Source organism: Cottoperca gobio, chromosome 1 (assembly GCF_900634415.1).
Source record: "Cottoperca gobio chromosome 1, fCotGob3.1, whole genome shotgun sequence".
NCBI classification, from domain to species: Eukaryota; Metazoa; Chordata; class Actinopteri; order Perciformes; family Bovichtidae; genus Cottoperca; species Cottoperca gobio.
Window position 1 is genome coordinate 18,993,556 of NC_041355.1, and position 16,674 is coordinate 19,010,229.

The 16,674-nt window shown below is 42.7% G+C and overlaps 1 protein-coding gene across 2 annotated transcripts; it reads right to left on the bottom strand.

Moving 5' to 3' along the window:
* LOC115009899 (nuclear distribution protein nudE homolog 1-like) lies at positions 1-5,753 on the bottom strand. 2 transcript variants are annotated; one of them, XM_029434206.1, is made up of 9 exons: positions 5,623-5,753; positions 4,257-4,381; positions 3,989-4,142; positions 3,407-3,555; positions 3,149-3,285; positions 2,669-2,836; positions 2,481-2,566; positions 2,191-2,345; positions 1-2,005 (listed from the first exon to the last, which is right to left on the bottom strand). In XM_029434206.1, exons 2-9 carry the CDS (start codon positions 4,337-4,339, stop codon positions 1,912-1,914), a joined length of 1,026 nt encoding a protein of 341 aa, XP_029290066.1. In that variant the 5' UTR covers positions 4,340-4,381; positions 5,623-5,753; the 3' UTR covers positions 1-1,911. The 2 variants fall into 2 exon arrangements, with proteins under 2 accessions (XP_029290066.1, XP_029290075.1); XM_029434215.1 differs by lacking the exon at positions 5,623-5,753 and adding an exon at positions 4,765-4,903.
* Positions 5,754-16,674: the final 10,921 nt, after the last annotated feature.

Genomic DNA, 16,674 nt, shown 5'->3' on the forward strand with positions numbered 1-16,674 from the left:
TTGATTTTCTCTTTTTTTAATGTTTCAGTCTTGGGTCAGTAACTTCAAAGGTCATCAGAACATTACTCTCATCTGCTCCGTTCAATAGAAAAAACAACTGCAAACCAACAGGATCAAAGTTGGGTATAGTACCTCAGGCACATACAGTTTAAAGTCCAAATACAGAAACAGCTGCAGAGGTGCTGCATACAAACAAACAGTACACCGTGGTCGTGGATTACAGTTAGCTCGTGTTAGTTCAAGGAAGAGGGGCAGCTCTCGTATGCATTAAGCACAAGGTAACTTCACACATGGGCTACACCGCAGTATACAGTGACAGCCGCCGTATAAATGTGATATTTAGATATGAGCTGTAATGTTTGCTTAATGAGCTGCTGGATGGCAGTAGTGACAATGAACCGGAAACATTTCAGGGAAAAGCAAAACTGTCACATTAAATCACTCTATTTCCCCCAATCACAATATCTCTTACTAAAAGGCAAGAAAGGGTATTCAATATAGGCTCTATATACCTACACAAATATACTATGAACTGTGCTCATCTTTGACCTGTTAAAATCTATTATTGCTTGGTACTTCTTCTCAGTCGCCCACCATATATATCTCCTGATGGCAGACAGGAGGTCTCACACCTAATAGGGAATTATTACTATACATTCAGTAGTAAACATGTGCCCATCTAACTTCTACAGTAAACTTAAATCTGTATAAAAGTCATTGGTAACAACTAGATCATAAATCTGCAACATGAACATAAACATCTTATCTGTGAGGCAGAAAACCTATTCCTATTCTTCCTATTCATAAGCATTGCATATCAGATAATAATGAGTCGGCAAAAACAAGTCTGTGCAATGGCAGAAAGGAGGTGATAGAAAGAACCTGGGTCCAACTGAATAGCATGCGAAATTAAAACCAGCCTGAAGTGACATCATCTCATTCCTGGACGCCTGGCAGCGTGAGGAATAGATAATCCGCTTCATTTATTTAAACTGTACAAACTAAAGAGGTAATAACATTGATGAAGGCAGCGATGGCTAAGATGCGAACACCAGTTCCTGTCAGTAATTTAAAACTTTTTGTAACAGTGGAAAATATTGAGTCTCTTCTAGAAAGCAAATATTGAATGGCTCGGCTTGGGAAAATTATTTTAACCAACTTAAAATAATGCCGGTGTTGTTCAATGCTACATAGTTCGAGGCCAAAGAATAAAGAACAAAAACAGACTTGTTATTGAAATTACTAACCAGGTTTTACTGTGTTTTTATATCAGATTCAAAGAGGGAAAAACCCTAACCCATTACTTTAATCTTTGATCAGCTTTGGTTTGGATTTGGTCATAAACATTATTTGTATGATCAAACCTTTTTTTAGAAATGACACTCCAGGTTCTTGGTCCCGTCATCAGGCTCACATCCAGCGGCTGTTATTACTACCACTGGCTCTTATTCATGATCAATGGACAAGTGCAACAACCACCCAAAAAGGTTTTTCTCTGGGAGGAGTAATGTTTGGACAGCCCTGTTGATCCACCACAGAAAGCACATCAGTAGACACAGAAGGATTTGTTTTAGATGCTACCCACCAGTGTCAAAGATACAGCAGAAGAGATAGTGTGAGCAGGTTAGGTTCTCCGTTCCTTGATGTTACACAAGCTGTAGTGCTGCTTCCTTTGATAGATATGTTGTGATAGTAGCCTGAGGCAGCTGAAGTCCATGCACGGATTATGTGGGGCACGGATCGAGGAGAATGTCTTTCTTGTTCAAAACCGTTCAGCAGGGCATGTGGCGTCAAGGGAAGACAGTTCAGTTCAAAGTCCCATTGCTGTAGTTTATTAAGGATGGAGAAGGGACGAGGGGGGGATGGTGTCAGGTTGTTGAAGGAGGGAGGTGGTTCGCCCTCTTTTTGCTCTCATAGCAGAATCTTGACCCCTGCCTGCGGAGACTGGGCGCCCTGGGAGACGCCTCTCGGAGGAGCTGGTCCAAATTCTAACCGCTTCACTAAACTGCAAGACAAGATGTAGCACACACACACACACACACACACACACACACACTCATGAGCAAACCTCAGATTCCACTAAGAAAGCACTTCTTATTCCCAATATGTGTTGCCTTCTATGTAACAACTGAAAGAACCACAGGAACAAGAGTTTACACTTTAGACTGTGCTGCTGTTTGTTTTCCTCACCTGTCGTACTGAGGAGGGGGGCTCATGCTGCTCGCTTGGACCTCGGGCCCTCTTTCTAAACCAGAAGGACTAACAGGGCCAGCCGGAAGTGCAGGTCTGCAGACTGACGTGTCGTACACAAAGTCTCGACAGGATGCCAACTTTGACTCCAGATTCTGGCAGGGGTATTAAAAAGTAGTCAGCTCATACATGGAAAAAAACCAAATGCGTGGTGATTCTATTTAGTGATAACACTGTCCTGTAGAGCATGCATTCACTGCGTATTGTATTATCAATTTCAAATCTCTTACTCCAACTTTTCTCAGCAGCTCCCCGACAATGTTGAGTGCAGATATTCTAGCAGACGTAGTGAGGGGAGTCCCCGTTAGACCATCACCTAAAACAAAACAGATATAACATGTGAACACATATGTTAATACAAAGTTGGTTTATTCACTGTCACGGTCGGTTTCACTGTAGTCAAAGTTTTTATTTTCACCTCGTCGTATACTGGAAGCAGGGGGCGTGGCAAATGAGCTGAGGGGTTTGGAGGGTGTGACAGGGATGGATGGGTTACCGGCTGAGGGGCACAACAGATCTGGGTCTTTGCCCAGGCTGCTGGATGGCCGTCTTTCCTTATGACGTACAGCCAGCTCCTGGCGAAGGTCTGACATAAACAAGACAAGCACATGGGTCATTCCCTAACAACTCTTATAAAAATATTTAAATTCAAAAAAGAACTCACAGTTTATGTCATGGATTTTCTTGAAAAGATTCATGTGATAACGTCTATTAAATTCATGGGACCTTGCAATATCCCATAGCTCTACTCAAAAACGAATAGAGGACACACACGCACGCGCACAATTTGGTGCAGCTATCAAAATTCACTGAGTGAGGCACATTGTCAGTTTGTAGAGAAATCAGCAGTTTGTGTAAACTTGAGAAGCTACAGTGAGTGTGAGTTTAGTGTGTATACCTCTGGATTCATCCTTCAGCCTCTGAACAGACTCCAGTAGATTCTCCTTCTCATCCAACTCACTTTCAAGAAAGGCATTCCTCTCAATGACGTGATTCATCCGCTGCTCAAAGTCCTCCAGAGACATGATGGTAGCCCTGGGACAAAGGAGAGAACGGGCCAATAAAGGTTAACACTGGATTTATTGTGCATATATTAGAGTTGTGTGCAACAGTACAACTGTGTGTGTATGTGTAATAAAGACAGAGTGCCACTGACCTTTTGGTCCTCTCCAGGTCGTCATTGGACTGCTCTAGCTCTCTGATGTATTTCTGCAGGTGATCTTTCACTGCTGTGGTTTGTGCCAGATCTTCCTCCAGGGTCGAGATGTGCCTAAAAGCATCAGAATGCTGCGTCTCAAATTTCTCCTGCAAAACATCACACAAGACAAATTAATTAACATTGGCAATGTCAGCTTTGCATTGTCATGGTAGATTAATCAATGCCGCTGTAGGCATGTTTCAATAAGAGGATCCCTGTATTTTTTTTTTAATTAGGTGGGACAAATAAAACACTTTGAATCTTCTTTTTCATCAGAGGTTTTTAACACAATCCTGCATTCACTTCCCTCATTTATGTTCTCTTCCCCAGGGATCACTGAACTAAAATAGCAGTCAGCTGCCTAACTAGGCAGCAACTTTCCTTTTGGCACTGGGAACGATATGCTGAATTTGGGTTGGCTTGAGGCCGTCTACGGTTGCGTCTCTTTTTCTCTGTCTTCATCACACATCATTAACTGGAGCTCCAGAGCTTGCCCAGCTCTGTAGGGACCATGGCCTATTTATAATCAAGGTGCTCCACCTTTATATTTTCCAGTTCCATGCGGAGTCGGTTGTTGTCTAAAAGCAGCTCTTTGTTTCGACCCTCACACTGCTTCAGCTCGGTTTCCAGCTCTGCTTCATAGTCTCGACTCATCTGCTGAAACTCCTGCAGCTCCTCCTGAGCCTCATCAGCCCTGATGACAAAACAATATTGTTGTAGAACATGTGTATAGCTTTAATGCATGATTATTATTTAAATTGACCATTATATACTGTCTAAGGAATATTGTTTTCCTAATCTTAGTTACCTTTGCTGATGTGCATCTGCCTGCTCCTTCCAGAAGCCCAGCTCCTCTTCTAGGGATGCAAACTTGTGCATTGGCTCTACCATGTCTGCTGCTTTGCGTCAGGATGATGGGGATGGGAAACCTAACTGTAAAGTAAAACATAAAACTGTACTTATCTGCCATAAGAGTACAGACATCCTTACCATTCAAAAACACAACTGTAACGGTCACCGAATGCTAACCAGGTTAGCTAGCGTTAGTCTACAGCGCTATGTATCTGGGTATGATAAGGCTGTGGGAAGTAAAACTACAGAAATATGTTTATACATGGATTTCTATCAAGTACGAAAAAGTACAAATGTGAACTGAACGCGTTAGCCACTTTTTAAAGCCAACAGCGGTGTTGGAAAGTCCATACCAGGGCTAAGCGTTTCCGCTAAGCTAATATAGCTTAGTTAGCTAAGCGACTTATAGCTAGCCAGAATGTTTTATCTCAAAACAGTGAAAAGTAGAAACTAGGCAGACTCACCCGCATATAAGGGAACGACTAAAACATGCTATAGCTAAGGGAATGTATTTCGAGAGAAGACTAAATTGTCCGGACTTACGTATTGTGATTGCACAAACTAATCTCTCATTACGTTAAGACGGTGCTCAACTCACCAACCAAATATAAACGACGCTTCGGTTCTCAAACGCCATTGGACAATAGAGATGACGTTGAGAACATATTATCCAATCATATTATATTATTCAACTTGTAGCTGCGGAAGGTGGAGTCACCGAAACCACTATAGATACAAAGTTGTGCTAACCCCCCCGTCGACATGTGATGGTGCAATAACAACAAAGAAGTGATATACAAACAGACAGTCCTCTAGGGTTTCATGAATAATTGTCAAAGTTAAAAGTAGAATTAAAGAAAAGTCTTAATGCACCACTAAGATCGATACACAAACAATGACTTTTTATGTATCATATTTATTACAGGGCAGTTCTTTGCATGATATTGTAATGTACCGATGTTTCTAATTTTCTGGTAATATTCCAGAAATCAGTATTTTTGAATTAAAAACATCCTAATTTAATTGTATAACGGCCTCTGAAATGCTTTACCTCTGACAACCATTGGTATTGACATATCATCCCCCCCATAAATATTTATTCATCTTTCATTTAAAATGCAGAGCTGCCATTAGTCCATCAGTTTGGACAACCCAGGGTGTAACTCCCTCCAAGCACAGACAGACACAAGTGGCTTTCTTATAACGGGTTTATTTGGAGCTTTCTCTCCTCCAGATCCACCGTGAAAACTAAACATAACAAACAAACGATGTAGCATAACCTCATACCAACGTAAATAACAGTACAATACAAACAACTATACCTCGTTGGCTGCATGCTATAACCTGAGGAAGTCTTGTGGTGTCGTTGGAAGCGCACTGAAGTCTTTTGTCCCCGGTCCAAACTTTCCTCCGGAGCTCTTAAGTGTCCATTTGGTCGCAGGTGTTGCACGTCTTAATTACACGGGAGCAACCAAACGAGACTTCCGCCGAGACTTCACAATAAAACTTATGTATACTAAATTAAATAATGTGAACAACAAATTCAACTTAAATACATTGTAAATCATGAGGTTCTCTTGTAAACTGTAATAAATTATAATTATAGAAAACAATCAAATGGCTACAGTTACACTCCCACCAAATTACACAAATCTTATTGTGGGATTTTTTAAAAACAAAGTTTCAAGTAAATATTTGAATAACAAGTCCTGTGAACTCTTTTAAACCTTGGATTTCTAGTTCCTTCCGGAGCATGTCGCTGATTCGGACTGCAACAACTGCCACCGAGAGTTCAAGTCTTGGTATAGTTGTAACCTTGGTTGGTGAAACTCTTGACTTCCCTATTACCAGACTGCAATGGACTTCATCTAATTTGTTGATGACTCGCAGATAAGTACATTCTCCATATCCAGAGACACTTGCGTCCGCAAAATGGTGCAGCTCATATGTCTTGACATTGCCGAAAGTTGATGGTACGAAGCATCTTTTGATTTGTATTTCTGCCAGATTGGTTAGGTCTCTGACCCAGAACTCCCACTGATGCCTTAGTTTTTCCGGAAGTTCCTCATCCCAGCCGATCTTGTCTCTGCACATTTGCTGGAGTATTTGTTTACCCAAAAGGACGAAAGGTGACATGAAACCTAAGGGATCATAAACAGACGCTACAGTAGAGAGTACACCTCTTCTTGTTAGAGGGTTAAGTTTTACTTGCACTCTGAATTTGAAAGAGTCTGATATGATGCACCACTCTACTCCTAAAGCTCTCTCCATATGCGGTGAACTCAAAGCCATGTTAAAATCTTTGGTTGTGGTGCGTTCTTCTTCTGGGATGGTTTCCATCACATTCTCACTGTTAGAAACAAACTTGTAGAGTCTTAGCTTTCCAGTGCAGCAAAGTTCTCTGGCTTCTTTGATGAGTTCGGTGGCTTTCTTCTCAGTTTGATAGCTCGCCAAACCATCGTCAATGTAAACATTTCCTTGAATGAAGCGTATAGCATCTTCACTAAACTGACCTTGGCCTTGTGCTGCCAGATTTTTAAGGCCGAAGTTGGCACAGCCAGGAGACGAGGCTGCTCCAAACAAATGGACCTTCATTCTGTAGATTGAGGGATTGTTTTCCAAGTTGCCGCTCTCCCACCATAGGAATCTTAAATAATCTTGATCTTCCCTTTTCACTTGAAACTGGTGGAACATTCTTTCAACATCACACATGACTGCATCTATAAAGTTTACGTAGTCCTTGTAGTACTTTGGATCTTTCTTCAGTCTCCTTTTAAGACAATTCAGGCGGTGTATCGCACATGTCTTGTTGTCCGGTAATTTCGGTCTTTCCCCTTTAAACGGTAATGGCATCTCATAGTGGCCATTTTCTTTGTGTGTGATGCTCTCTCTTAACGTCGACAGGAACTTGAGATCTTCTTGGGAAACAGGATCATCTTCTCCAATTCTTTCTGAGAAGTCTGATTCAAGGACTCTTAATATGTCTGAGAGAGTTATTTATTTTACTTTGATTCGGCTCACATAGTATATTACATTTTTGAGATTGAGAGAAGGTTCCACCTCTGGTGTCACTTGTTTCACTACTATACGATGGTTGATTCCAATGGCGTCGCCATAATTTACACAGGGATTCCCATGGCCAATAATACTCCATCTAAGGTCTGTGTGCTGTGCATAAGGCTGACATTCTTTGCCAGATACAACTTCACTTGGAAGTAAGGCTTGTGAGCAATTGTAACCAATGAGCAGACCTACTTCACGGTCTTGCAGAGGGGCAATCTCTTCTTGAAGATGCTCTAGATGGGACCAAACTCTTGCAGTTCCGTCTGTTGGTATGCGAGTTCTGTTGGCTGGAATAAACTCACGTGTGTAGACCAGTGGTAAAGGGATCTTCTTACCGGAGTAAAAGCCTCTAACTTGTATGTGATTTACTCTTTGGGAGCTTACTACTGTGGACCTTGAGGTCATAGTAGAGAGCTTGAGCTTGACTGGTACTTTGTCTGCTGCCAAAGCCTCAGCTACTTCACGAAGCACAAAGGTTGTGTCACTTTGAGAATCCAACAGTGCATATACAAGAATTTCTTCAGCTGGTTGCGTTGTGGATGAAAGCTAGACCGGAACTATAGCAGCAGTTTGTGTGTTAACTTCATCACAAATTACTCTATTTGAAGTAGCGGCTTTGGTCATTTCTTCGTGTTGTGTTGATTGAGATCTTTCTGTGTACCTTTGAGTTACATTACATTACATTACAGTTCATTTAGCTGATGCTTTTGTCCAAAGCGACGTACAAAAAGTGCAAACAATCATGGAGATACAACTCCGAACAGCAAGAATCTTGTACGTACAATAGCTTCAAATAGGTACAATCGTATAAGTGAACACTGTCTTCAAATAGCCAGTTTGAAGTGCAACAACATAAGTGCAACATACAGAAACAATAGAATACAAATTCAACTATTAGCTATAAATAAGCCAAACCAATACCAGTGCAACATACAAAGTACAGTTATTAAGTTTTCTTCATTCGCCAAGGTGCAGGTGAGTTTTCAGTCTGCGCCGGAAGGTGTGTCTGCTGTCCTCACATCAATGGGGAGGTCGTTCCACCATTTTGGAGCCAGGATAGCAAACAGGCGGGTTTTGTTCGAGGGAAATCTGGATCCCACTCGTAGTGAGGGAGTGGCGAGCCGATTGGTCGACGCAGAGCGAAGTGAACACGCTGAGGTGTATGGTTCGACAATGGCCTGGATGGAGGAAGGGGCTGATCCATTCAAAGCACGGTAGGCCAGCACCAGAGTCTTGAAGCAGATTCGGGCCGCCACTGGTAGCCAGTGAAGGGAGCGGAGAAGCGGTGTAGTGTGGGAGAACTTGGGTAGATTGAAGACCAGTCGGGCTGCTGCATTCTGGATCAGTTGTAGAGGTCGAATGGCACATGCAGTCAGTCCAGGAGGAGAGAGTTGCAGTAGTCAAGGCAGGAGATGACAAGAGCCTGAACAAGAACCTGCGTCGCCTTATGAGTCAGTAGGGGACGTATCCTACTGTTGTACAGAGTGCATCTGCAGGAGCGGGTTGTTGCAGCGATGTTGGGACCGAATTATCGTTGGTTGTTGTTGAGGAAAAGGTTGAAGAACTCGGAGCTTGAATGTCGAATCAAAACAGCAATCTTCTAGTTAAATCGATATTTATTAACATGTCAAACATGGAAAATACTCTCAGCTGAGGGCACAAATCACGTAATACATTCAGTGCAGAAAATACATATTGTGCAGAAATACATATTGATTGAGGTAGACAAATACATATGATAGTCTTTCAAGTGTGGATTAATACAATGAGGAGTTATTTACTTCACATTGTCCAGCGTCACACCCAGATTCCTTGCAGTCAGAGTCGGGGAAACAACAGAGGTGCCGATGTTAATGGTAAGGTCTTGGATGGGAGAGCCCTTATCTGGAAGGAAAAGGAGCTCGGTCTTGTCAAGGTTGAGTTTCCAGTGATGTGCGGCCATCCACCGAGAGATATCAGCCAGACAAGCCGAGATCCGTGCCTCCACCTGGGTTTCAGATCTGGGAAAAGACAGAATCAGTTGAGTGTCATCTGCGTAGCTGTGGTAGGAGAAACCATGAGAGTGAATGACAGAGCCAATTGAGTTGGTGTACAGTGAAAAGAGGAGAGGCCCCAGGACAGAGCCCTGAGGTACCCCGGTGGTGAGTTGACAGGGGTCCGACAGAGCCCCTCTCCAAGTTACCCTGTAGGTGCAATCCTTTAGGTAGGATGAGAGCAGGGAGAGAGCAGAGCCGGAGACTCCCAGTTCTTAGAGGGTGTGGAGGAGGATCTGGTGGTTCACTGTGTTAAACGCAGCAGAAAGGTCCAGAAGGATGACAACAGAGGAGAGGGAGGCTGCTCTAGCAGCGTGGAGTTCCTCAGTGACAGCGAGGAGGACAGTCTCGCCTTGAAACCAGATTGGTGCGGATCAAGAAGGTTGTTCTGGTGAAGGTAAGACCAGAGTTGATTAAAGACTGCACGCTCAAGTGTTTTGGAAAGAAAAGAAAGAAGAGAGACAGGTCTGTAGTTGTTGACTTCAGAAGGATCGAGTGAGGGTTTATTTAAGAGAGGGTTCACTCTTGCCTCTTCATTCGAAGAGAGAGTGGAGAAAGAAGTAAGAGTGGGGGGAAGTGATGTGGATGGTGAACAAATGAGGTTAGTCGGCAAGTCAGAAAATAAAGAGCGTATGTCATCTATCTTTTTTACAAAGTAGTTGACAAAGTGGGGCGGTAGGAGGGAAGAAGGTGGTGGGGGACTGGGAGGGTTGAGGAGGGTGGAGAAGATCTTTGTTGGAAGAAAGTGCTTTTCGCTTCTGAAATTGAAGAAGAGAAAGAGGAGAGAAGAGTTTGAAAGGTAAGCAGGTCGTGAGGGTGTTTTGATTTCAGCCATTTTCTTTCAGCTCTCTGTAGGATGGCTCTGTTAGCACGCACAGGGTCATCCAACCAGGGAGCTGGAGGGGTCTAGCGAACCTGCTGCAGAGTGAGAGGATAGAGGGAGTCCAGAGAGGAGGACAGAGTAGAGTGTCTGTGGCAGAGTTGGCACACATGAGTGAGAAGGAGTCAGGAGAAGGAAGGGCCGAGAGGACAGCTGAGGCAAGAGAAGAGGGAGAGAGGGAGAGAGGGAGCGGAGGTTACGGCGGAGGGGTACAGTTTTAGGGGAGATAGGTTTGTTAGTTTGGGAGAGGGGGAGGGAGTAGGATATGAAAAAGTGATCAGAGATGTGAAGTGGGGTTACAGAGTTTGAGGTTGAGCAGTTTCTGGTGAATATGAGGTTGAGGTGGTTGCCAGCTTTGTGAGTAGGAGGGGAGGGAGACAAGGAGAGAGCAAAAGAAGACATGAGAGATAATAAGTCTGTTGACTTCTGTGACTGGATGTTAAAGTCACCGAGAAGTACGAGCAGAGGGCCATTTACAGGGATGTTGGAGAGAAGAACGTCCAATTCCTCCAAAAACTCCCCCAAAGGACCTGGAGGACGGTAGAGAACAACAATGTTTAATGTAACCGGCTTTGTTACAGTGACAGCATGAAATTTGAAAGACGAGTGAGTGAAGTCTGGCAGTGGGTAAAGAGAAAAACTCCATTTGGGAGAGATCAGCAGACCAGTGCCACCTCCTCGTCCAGTGGTTCTGGGCGAGTGGGAGAAGGAGTAGGCTGTGGAGAGCAGCAGGGGTGGAAGTGTTATCAAGTGTGATCCAAGTCTCAGTGAGGGCAAGGAAGTCGAGGGATTGATGGGAGGCGTAGCCAGAGATGAACTCAGTCTTGCAAGTGGCCGACCGGCAGTTCCACAGGCCACCTGTGACGAGGTGTTGGGTCTGAGAGGAGCGGGTGGGATATACAAAAGCAGAGAGGTTACGGTGGTGTTGCGAACATGTGCGAGGCCTGTAATATCTACAAGAAGAGACATGAACGGGACAACGCACCAACAACTGTCTTTTCTTAAATTAAGACTTAATTACCTAGGTGGCTACAGCTGTGTTAGCCACACCCACTGTAATCAGTCCACTGATGGCTTACAATGAAACTGATTCAGGAGTCAAGACTTCAAAACAAAGTACACTTTAGCAGACAACCTATTAAAAGCTACACACTTTAACTTAGTAAAAAACTCACTCAGTGAAACAATATTCTCACAGTTGTGGTAGAAGATCCTCCAAGATTAAGAAGCACTGAATTTGGTGTGATTTTCTAGAGAGTATTTATCTAATTTCAGCTGTGTTAGCCACACCCATTGTAATCAGTCCACTGATGGCTTACAATGAAACTGATTCAGGAGTCAAGACTTTGGATTTGTACTTTAGCTTTTGATTAGCCTTTGGTGGTCGCTGTTCTTTGGTTCGATCCTCGTTCAGACAGGTAGGATGCCTCTTGCACGCGTCACAAACACTCCTACAGCTCTTTGAGTGATGACCAGTCCTGAGACAACCAAAACATAGCTTTTCAGCTTGAATGAATTTAATTCGATCTGTAATTGTTTGCTCCATGAACTTCCTGCATTTGTGCAACATGTGCCCAATTCGCTTACAGAAAATGCATGTAACGAAAGTCTTTTCATAGGAGCTTGTGGTCAGTGTCTTTGCTCCAAAGCTTTGCCGTCTTTGCACTTTTGTTTTTTCTGCTTCACTTTGTTTCAGTGACTGCAGTGATGTGATAGGGTTGCAGGCAATTTTTGCTTCTCTCGTCAGAAATTTGACAAATTGGCTGAAGGAGGGGAATTGGTTAATCTCTTCTTGTACCTCAATAACCTTGCGGTTCCATCTCGCTGTTAGCCAATCCGGTAACTTTTAAAGTATTTGCCTGTTTTCATTACAGTCATTTAAGATTTCCAATGCCTTGATGTGGACCATGGCAGCCTCACAACTACGGAGAAAATCACCAAACTCTCTTAGCTCAAAGCTATCCTTAGACCCTATCTTGGGCCACGCATGGAGCTTGTCTCGGTAGGACTTCGCAATTGTAAAAGGATTACCGTATCTCTCCTCCAAAATCTCCCATGCTGCAACATAGGCAGATTCAGTTCCGAGTAGAAAATAGCCATCAATTGCTTTCTCTGCTTGTCCACTCTACTGGCAGTTAAAGCACCTGCTCGTGTCTTCACCAGCTCTGCTGTGCTTTCATTTGAGGAGGTGACCACAGCTTGCGGAACAGGCCTTGTGGGAGCCCGCACTTGGTCATTTACCCCCCATCTCATTCTTCTTTCCACTCTTCTTTTATGGAATCTTCCTGGTCATACACCCATATCCTTGCTTGTGCTGCATTGAGACTTTTCAATACCTCCAAATGCTGTATTTTCATCCGTTTGTCCTCCAGAGTCTTCTGTAGAGCTACATGCTCTTCTTCCATTCTAGCTCTAATGTTTGCGTCCTCTTCCTCGCTCTGTATTTTTCGTTCTAAACAACGTCTAACACATGCTGTCTCTTCTGCAGCTATCTTTCTTTTAACTTCTACTTCCAAATGCTTTATTTCCAATTGTTCTCTTTCTTGTTCTTGTAACACTTTCAGAACAGCTTGGCTTGCAGCAGCTTCAGCAGCAGCCTCCCGTCTTTTTACAGAAGACCTGCCCGAACGCTTTGAGCTGCTTTTCAAGGAAGAACCAGATTTGTAGGTGCTTGTATCAAAGAGAGAGCCTGCTTCTGGCCAATCTTCTTCTGTAATCCTTCCATCCAGTAAACTTGATGCTCTGTTTAGAACAAACTTAGACATCTCTACACACAGATCCACTCTTTGGCGTGTGTCTTGGTCTGGAGTTGATGGTCTACTTTACGTAGATCATCATAAACACGTTGGACATCTGCAGAGAGACTTGTGACTTCCCCAATGATGTCATTTATCAGACCCTCAGGTAAAGGCTCTGTAGATTGTGATAATGGCTGCTTCGAAGAGTTGACTTGTGCTTTCCATTTGTCATAAATGTAGTTGAAGCGCTATCGTTTTTTCCTCTTGTATTGCTTTACCTTTCTCTGTCAGAGTCTTGGTTCTCTGACCTCTTCTTGGTTGCTGCGCTTCAGCATCCTCCGCTTGATCTTCTGATACATGGTCTTGAGAATTTGCACTATCCTTAACGTAGATTGTAGGCTTTGACATTTTCAACTCCACAGTAACCCACTTTTACCAGAAGAAAATGTAACCCTTTAAAACTTACTCCTATGTAAATGTCCCTTTAATGTTTACTTTAAAGCCGAAATGTCTCTAATGTTAACAATTTGAAAAACAAAGTTGCATTTAGAAAATTGAAACCGTGCATAACTCTTATTATTTCCAAAACACTTTGATATATATACAGGACTGTCTCAGAAAATTAGAATATTGTGATAAAGTTCTTTATTTTCTGTAATGCAATTTAAAAAAACAAAAATGTCATGCATTCTGGATTCATTCAACTGAAATATTGCAAGCCTTTTATTATTTTAATATTGCTGATTATGGCTTACAGCTTAAGAAAACTCAAAAATCCTATCTCAAAAAATTAGAATAGTTCCTCAGACCAAGTAAAAAAAAAGATTTATAACAGCAAAACAAAATCAAACATTTGAAAATGTCCATTAATGCACTCAGTACTTGGTTGGGAATCCTTTTGCACGGATTACTGCATCAATGCGGCGTGGCATGGAGGCAATCAGCCTGTGGCATTGCTGAGGTGTTATGGATGCCCAGGATGCTTCAATAGCGGCCTTTAGCTCATTAGCATTGTTGGGTCTGGTGTCTTTCAGCTTCTTCTTCACAATACCCCACATATTCTCTATGGGGTTCAGGTCAGGGGAATTGGCAGGCCAATCGAGGACAGTAATGCCATGGTCAGTACACCAGTTACTGGTGGTTTTGGCACTGTGGGCAGGTGCCAGATCATGCTGGAAAATGAATTCCTCATCTCATAGAGCTTTTCAGCAGATGGAAGCATGTAGTGCTCTAAAATCTCTTGGTACACAGCTGTATTTACTCTGGGCTTGATGAAACACAGTGGACCAACACCAGCAGCTGACATGGCTCCCCAAACCATCGCTGACTGTGGGAACTTCACACTGGATTTCAAGCAACTTGGATTTTGCTCCTCTCCAGCCTTTCTCCAGACTCTGGCGCCTTGACTTCCAAATGAAATACAAAACTTGCTTTCGTCTGAAAAGAGGACTTTGGACCACTCTGCAACTGTCCAGTGCTTCTTTTCCATAGCCCAAGTCAGACGCTTCTTCCGTTGTCTTGAGTTCAGAAGTGGCTTGACCATGGGAATACGGCTATTGTAGCCCATTTCCCGGACACGTCTGTGAACAGTGGCTTTTGATACCTGGACTCCAGCTTCAGTCCACTGTCTTTGAAGCTCCCCCAAATTCTGGAAGCGACTCTTCTTCACAATGCTGTTAAGGCTGCGGTCATCTCTCTTGGTTGTGCAGCGTTTCCTGCCACATTTCCCCCTTCCAACAGACTTTTTGTGGATGTGCTTTGAAACTGCACTCTGTGAACAGCTTGCTCTTTGAGACATTTCTTTTTGTGTCTTACCCTCCTGATGGAGGGTGTCAATGATGGTCCTCTGGACAGCAGTCAGATCAGCAGTCTTCCCCATACTTGTGATTTAGTTTACTGAACCAAGCTGAGTGTTTTTCAAGGCTCAGGAAACCCTTGCAGGTGTTTCGAGTTAATTAGACGATTCAAGTGATTCGTTGAACACCCTACTAGTATACTTTTTCATGATATTCTAATATTTAGAGATAGGATATTTGAGTTTTCTTAAGCTGTATGCCATAATCAGCAATATTAAAATAATAAAAGGCTTGCAATATTTCAGTTGATTTGTAATGAATCCAGAATGTATGACATTTTTGTTTTTTTAATTGCATTACAGAAAATAAAGAACTTTATCACAATATTCTAATTTTCTGAGACAGTCCTGTATATATATATTAATTAACCCTTTAACTTTGGCACTTTAATTCTCTCAACAAATGGCAAGCTGGCCAACATAAATACATGAGCCAAACCACAGTAGATCTCATTCACAGTAAAACATATATTTTAGCAAACCTTTACCCAAGACATCTTCTTAGACCACTCTTAACTTATTAGGGTCCAAGCTCTTAATAGATTTGTCTTTGAACTTTGCCTTTCAAAACTGTGTGAGACTTCTTACAGTGTGTGTGTATGGCGTGTTTTCGGCTCATCCTTCAGTCCTACTGATGACGAAAGGCTCACTGGTCTTTCACAGTTGCCGCATCGTCAATTAAAGCACACTCGAGTCGATGGACAGGCGAGTTTTCACTGTAACTCCCTCCAAGCACAGGCAGACACAAGTGGCTTTCTTATAACGGGTTTATTTGGAGCTTTCTCTCCTCCAGATCCACCGTGAAAACTAAACATAACAAACAAACAAACAAACAAACGATGTAGCATAACCTCATACCAACGTAAACGGTACAATACAAACAACTATACCTCGTTGGCTGCATGCTATAACCTGAGGAAGTCTTGTGGTGTCGTTGGAAGCGCACTGAAGTCTTTTGTCCCCGGTCCAAACTTTCCTCCGGAGCTCTTAAAACCTCTTAACGTGTGCAGGCCCGCCGGCGGGCCAAGCAGGAGTTTCATTGCGCCTGTACATGTACATTTTTGAATTCAGAAAAAAAAAAATATTATTTTAATATTTTTGGAAAGCTTAGAATCTCGTATATTTTAATATTGAGATGAAAATCACAACAGCTGTACAATCAGCTCCTCAAACTAGCAAGTACACGCATAACTTTGAGCCCAATTGCCTATAAAGCCTCATAAATATCCTCTTTTCAGCAATATTTTGAAAAAGACGCTCATAAGCCATTGCCCACACGTTCGTTTCCGGTAAAAGATATCCACTGTGAACATCGTCACATCGATAAAAGTCCATGAACAGGTGTTGCAATCTGTGAAATCAGCTGATCGATTTTTACATTGTGTGATCATAAACAGTCATAACTTAATATCTCGTGCGCTCATCACGGTTCAGACACATCCTGGTTTTAGCGCGGGCTCTCAGCATTAGATTGACACTTCATTTGAGCCAATCGGAGCTTCAATTGGATTTTTACAACCTTCATGAGCCAATGAGTGTCAACTTGATAAGAAAGTGCCCACCCTCTTCTTTTGTTACAGACTGACCCTGGACCAGCTCAGCGTCCTGGTGGCGCGCGCATCGTATAGAAAATGAACGCCTCTTTCGTTAGATGCGTCACTTCCCTTGGTTTGTTTTTTCAAAATATTATTTATTGTACAGAAAAAATACAAAAAAACATAAAAATATTAGAAAAAATACTTCACTTACTCTGTGTGATTACTACTAACAGGGAATATGGGTATATAATAGTTATTTATAAATAA

What these genes read in the sequence shown, in the direction of transcription:
- LOC115009899 (XM_029434206.1), bottom strand. Translation starts at nt 4,339, where the DNA reads ATGGTAGAGCCAATGCACAAGTTTGCATCCCTAGAAGAGGAGCTGGGC. An exon ending in GACCTGGAGAGGACCAAAAG is followed by an intron (nt 3,286 to 3,406) that starts GTCAGTGGCACT and finishes CCTTTGTCCCAG; the next exon opens with GGCTACCATCATGTCTCTGG. An exon ending in TGCTTCCAGTATACGACGAG is followed by an intron (nt 2,567 to 2,668) that starts GTGAAAATAAAA and finishes GTTTTGTTTTAG; the next exon opens with GTGATGGTCTAACGGGGACT.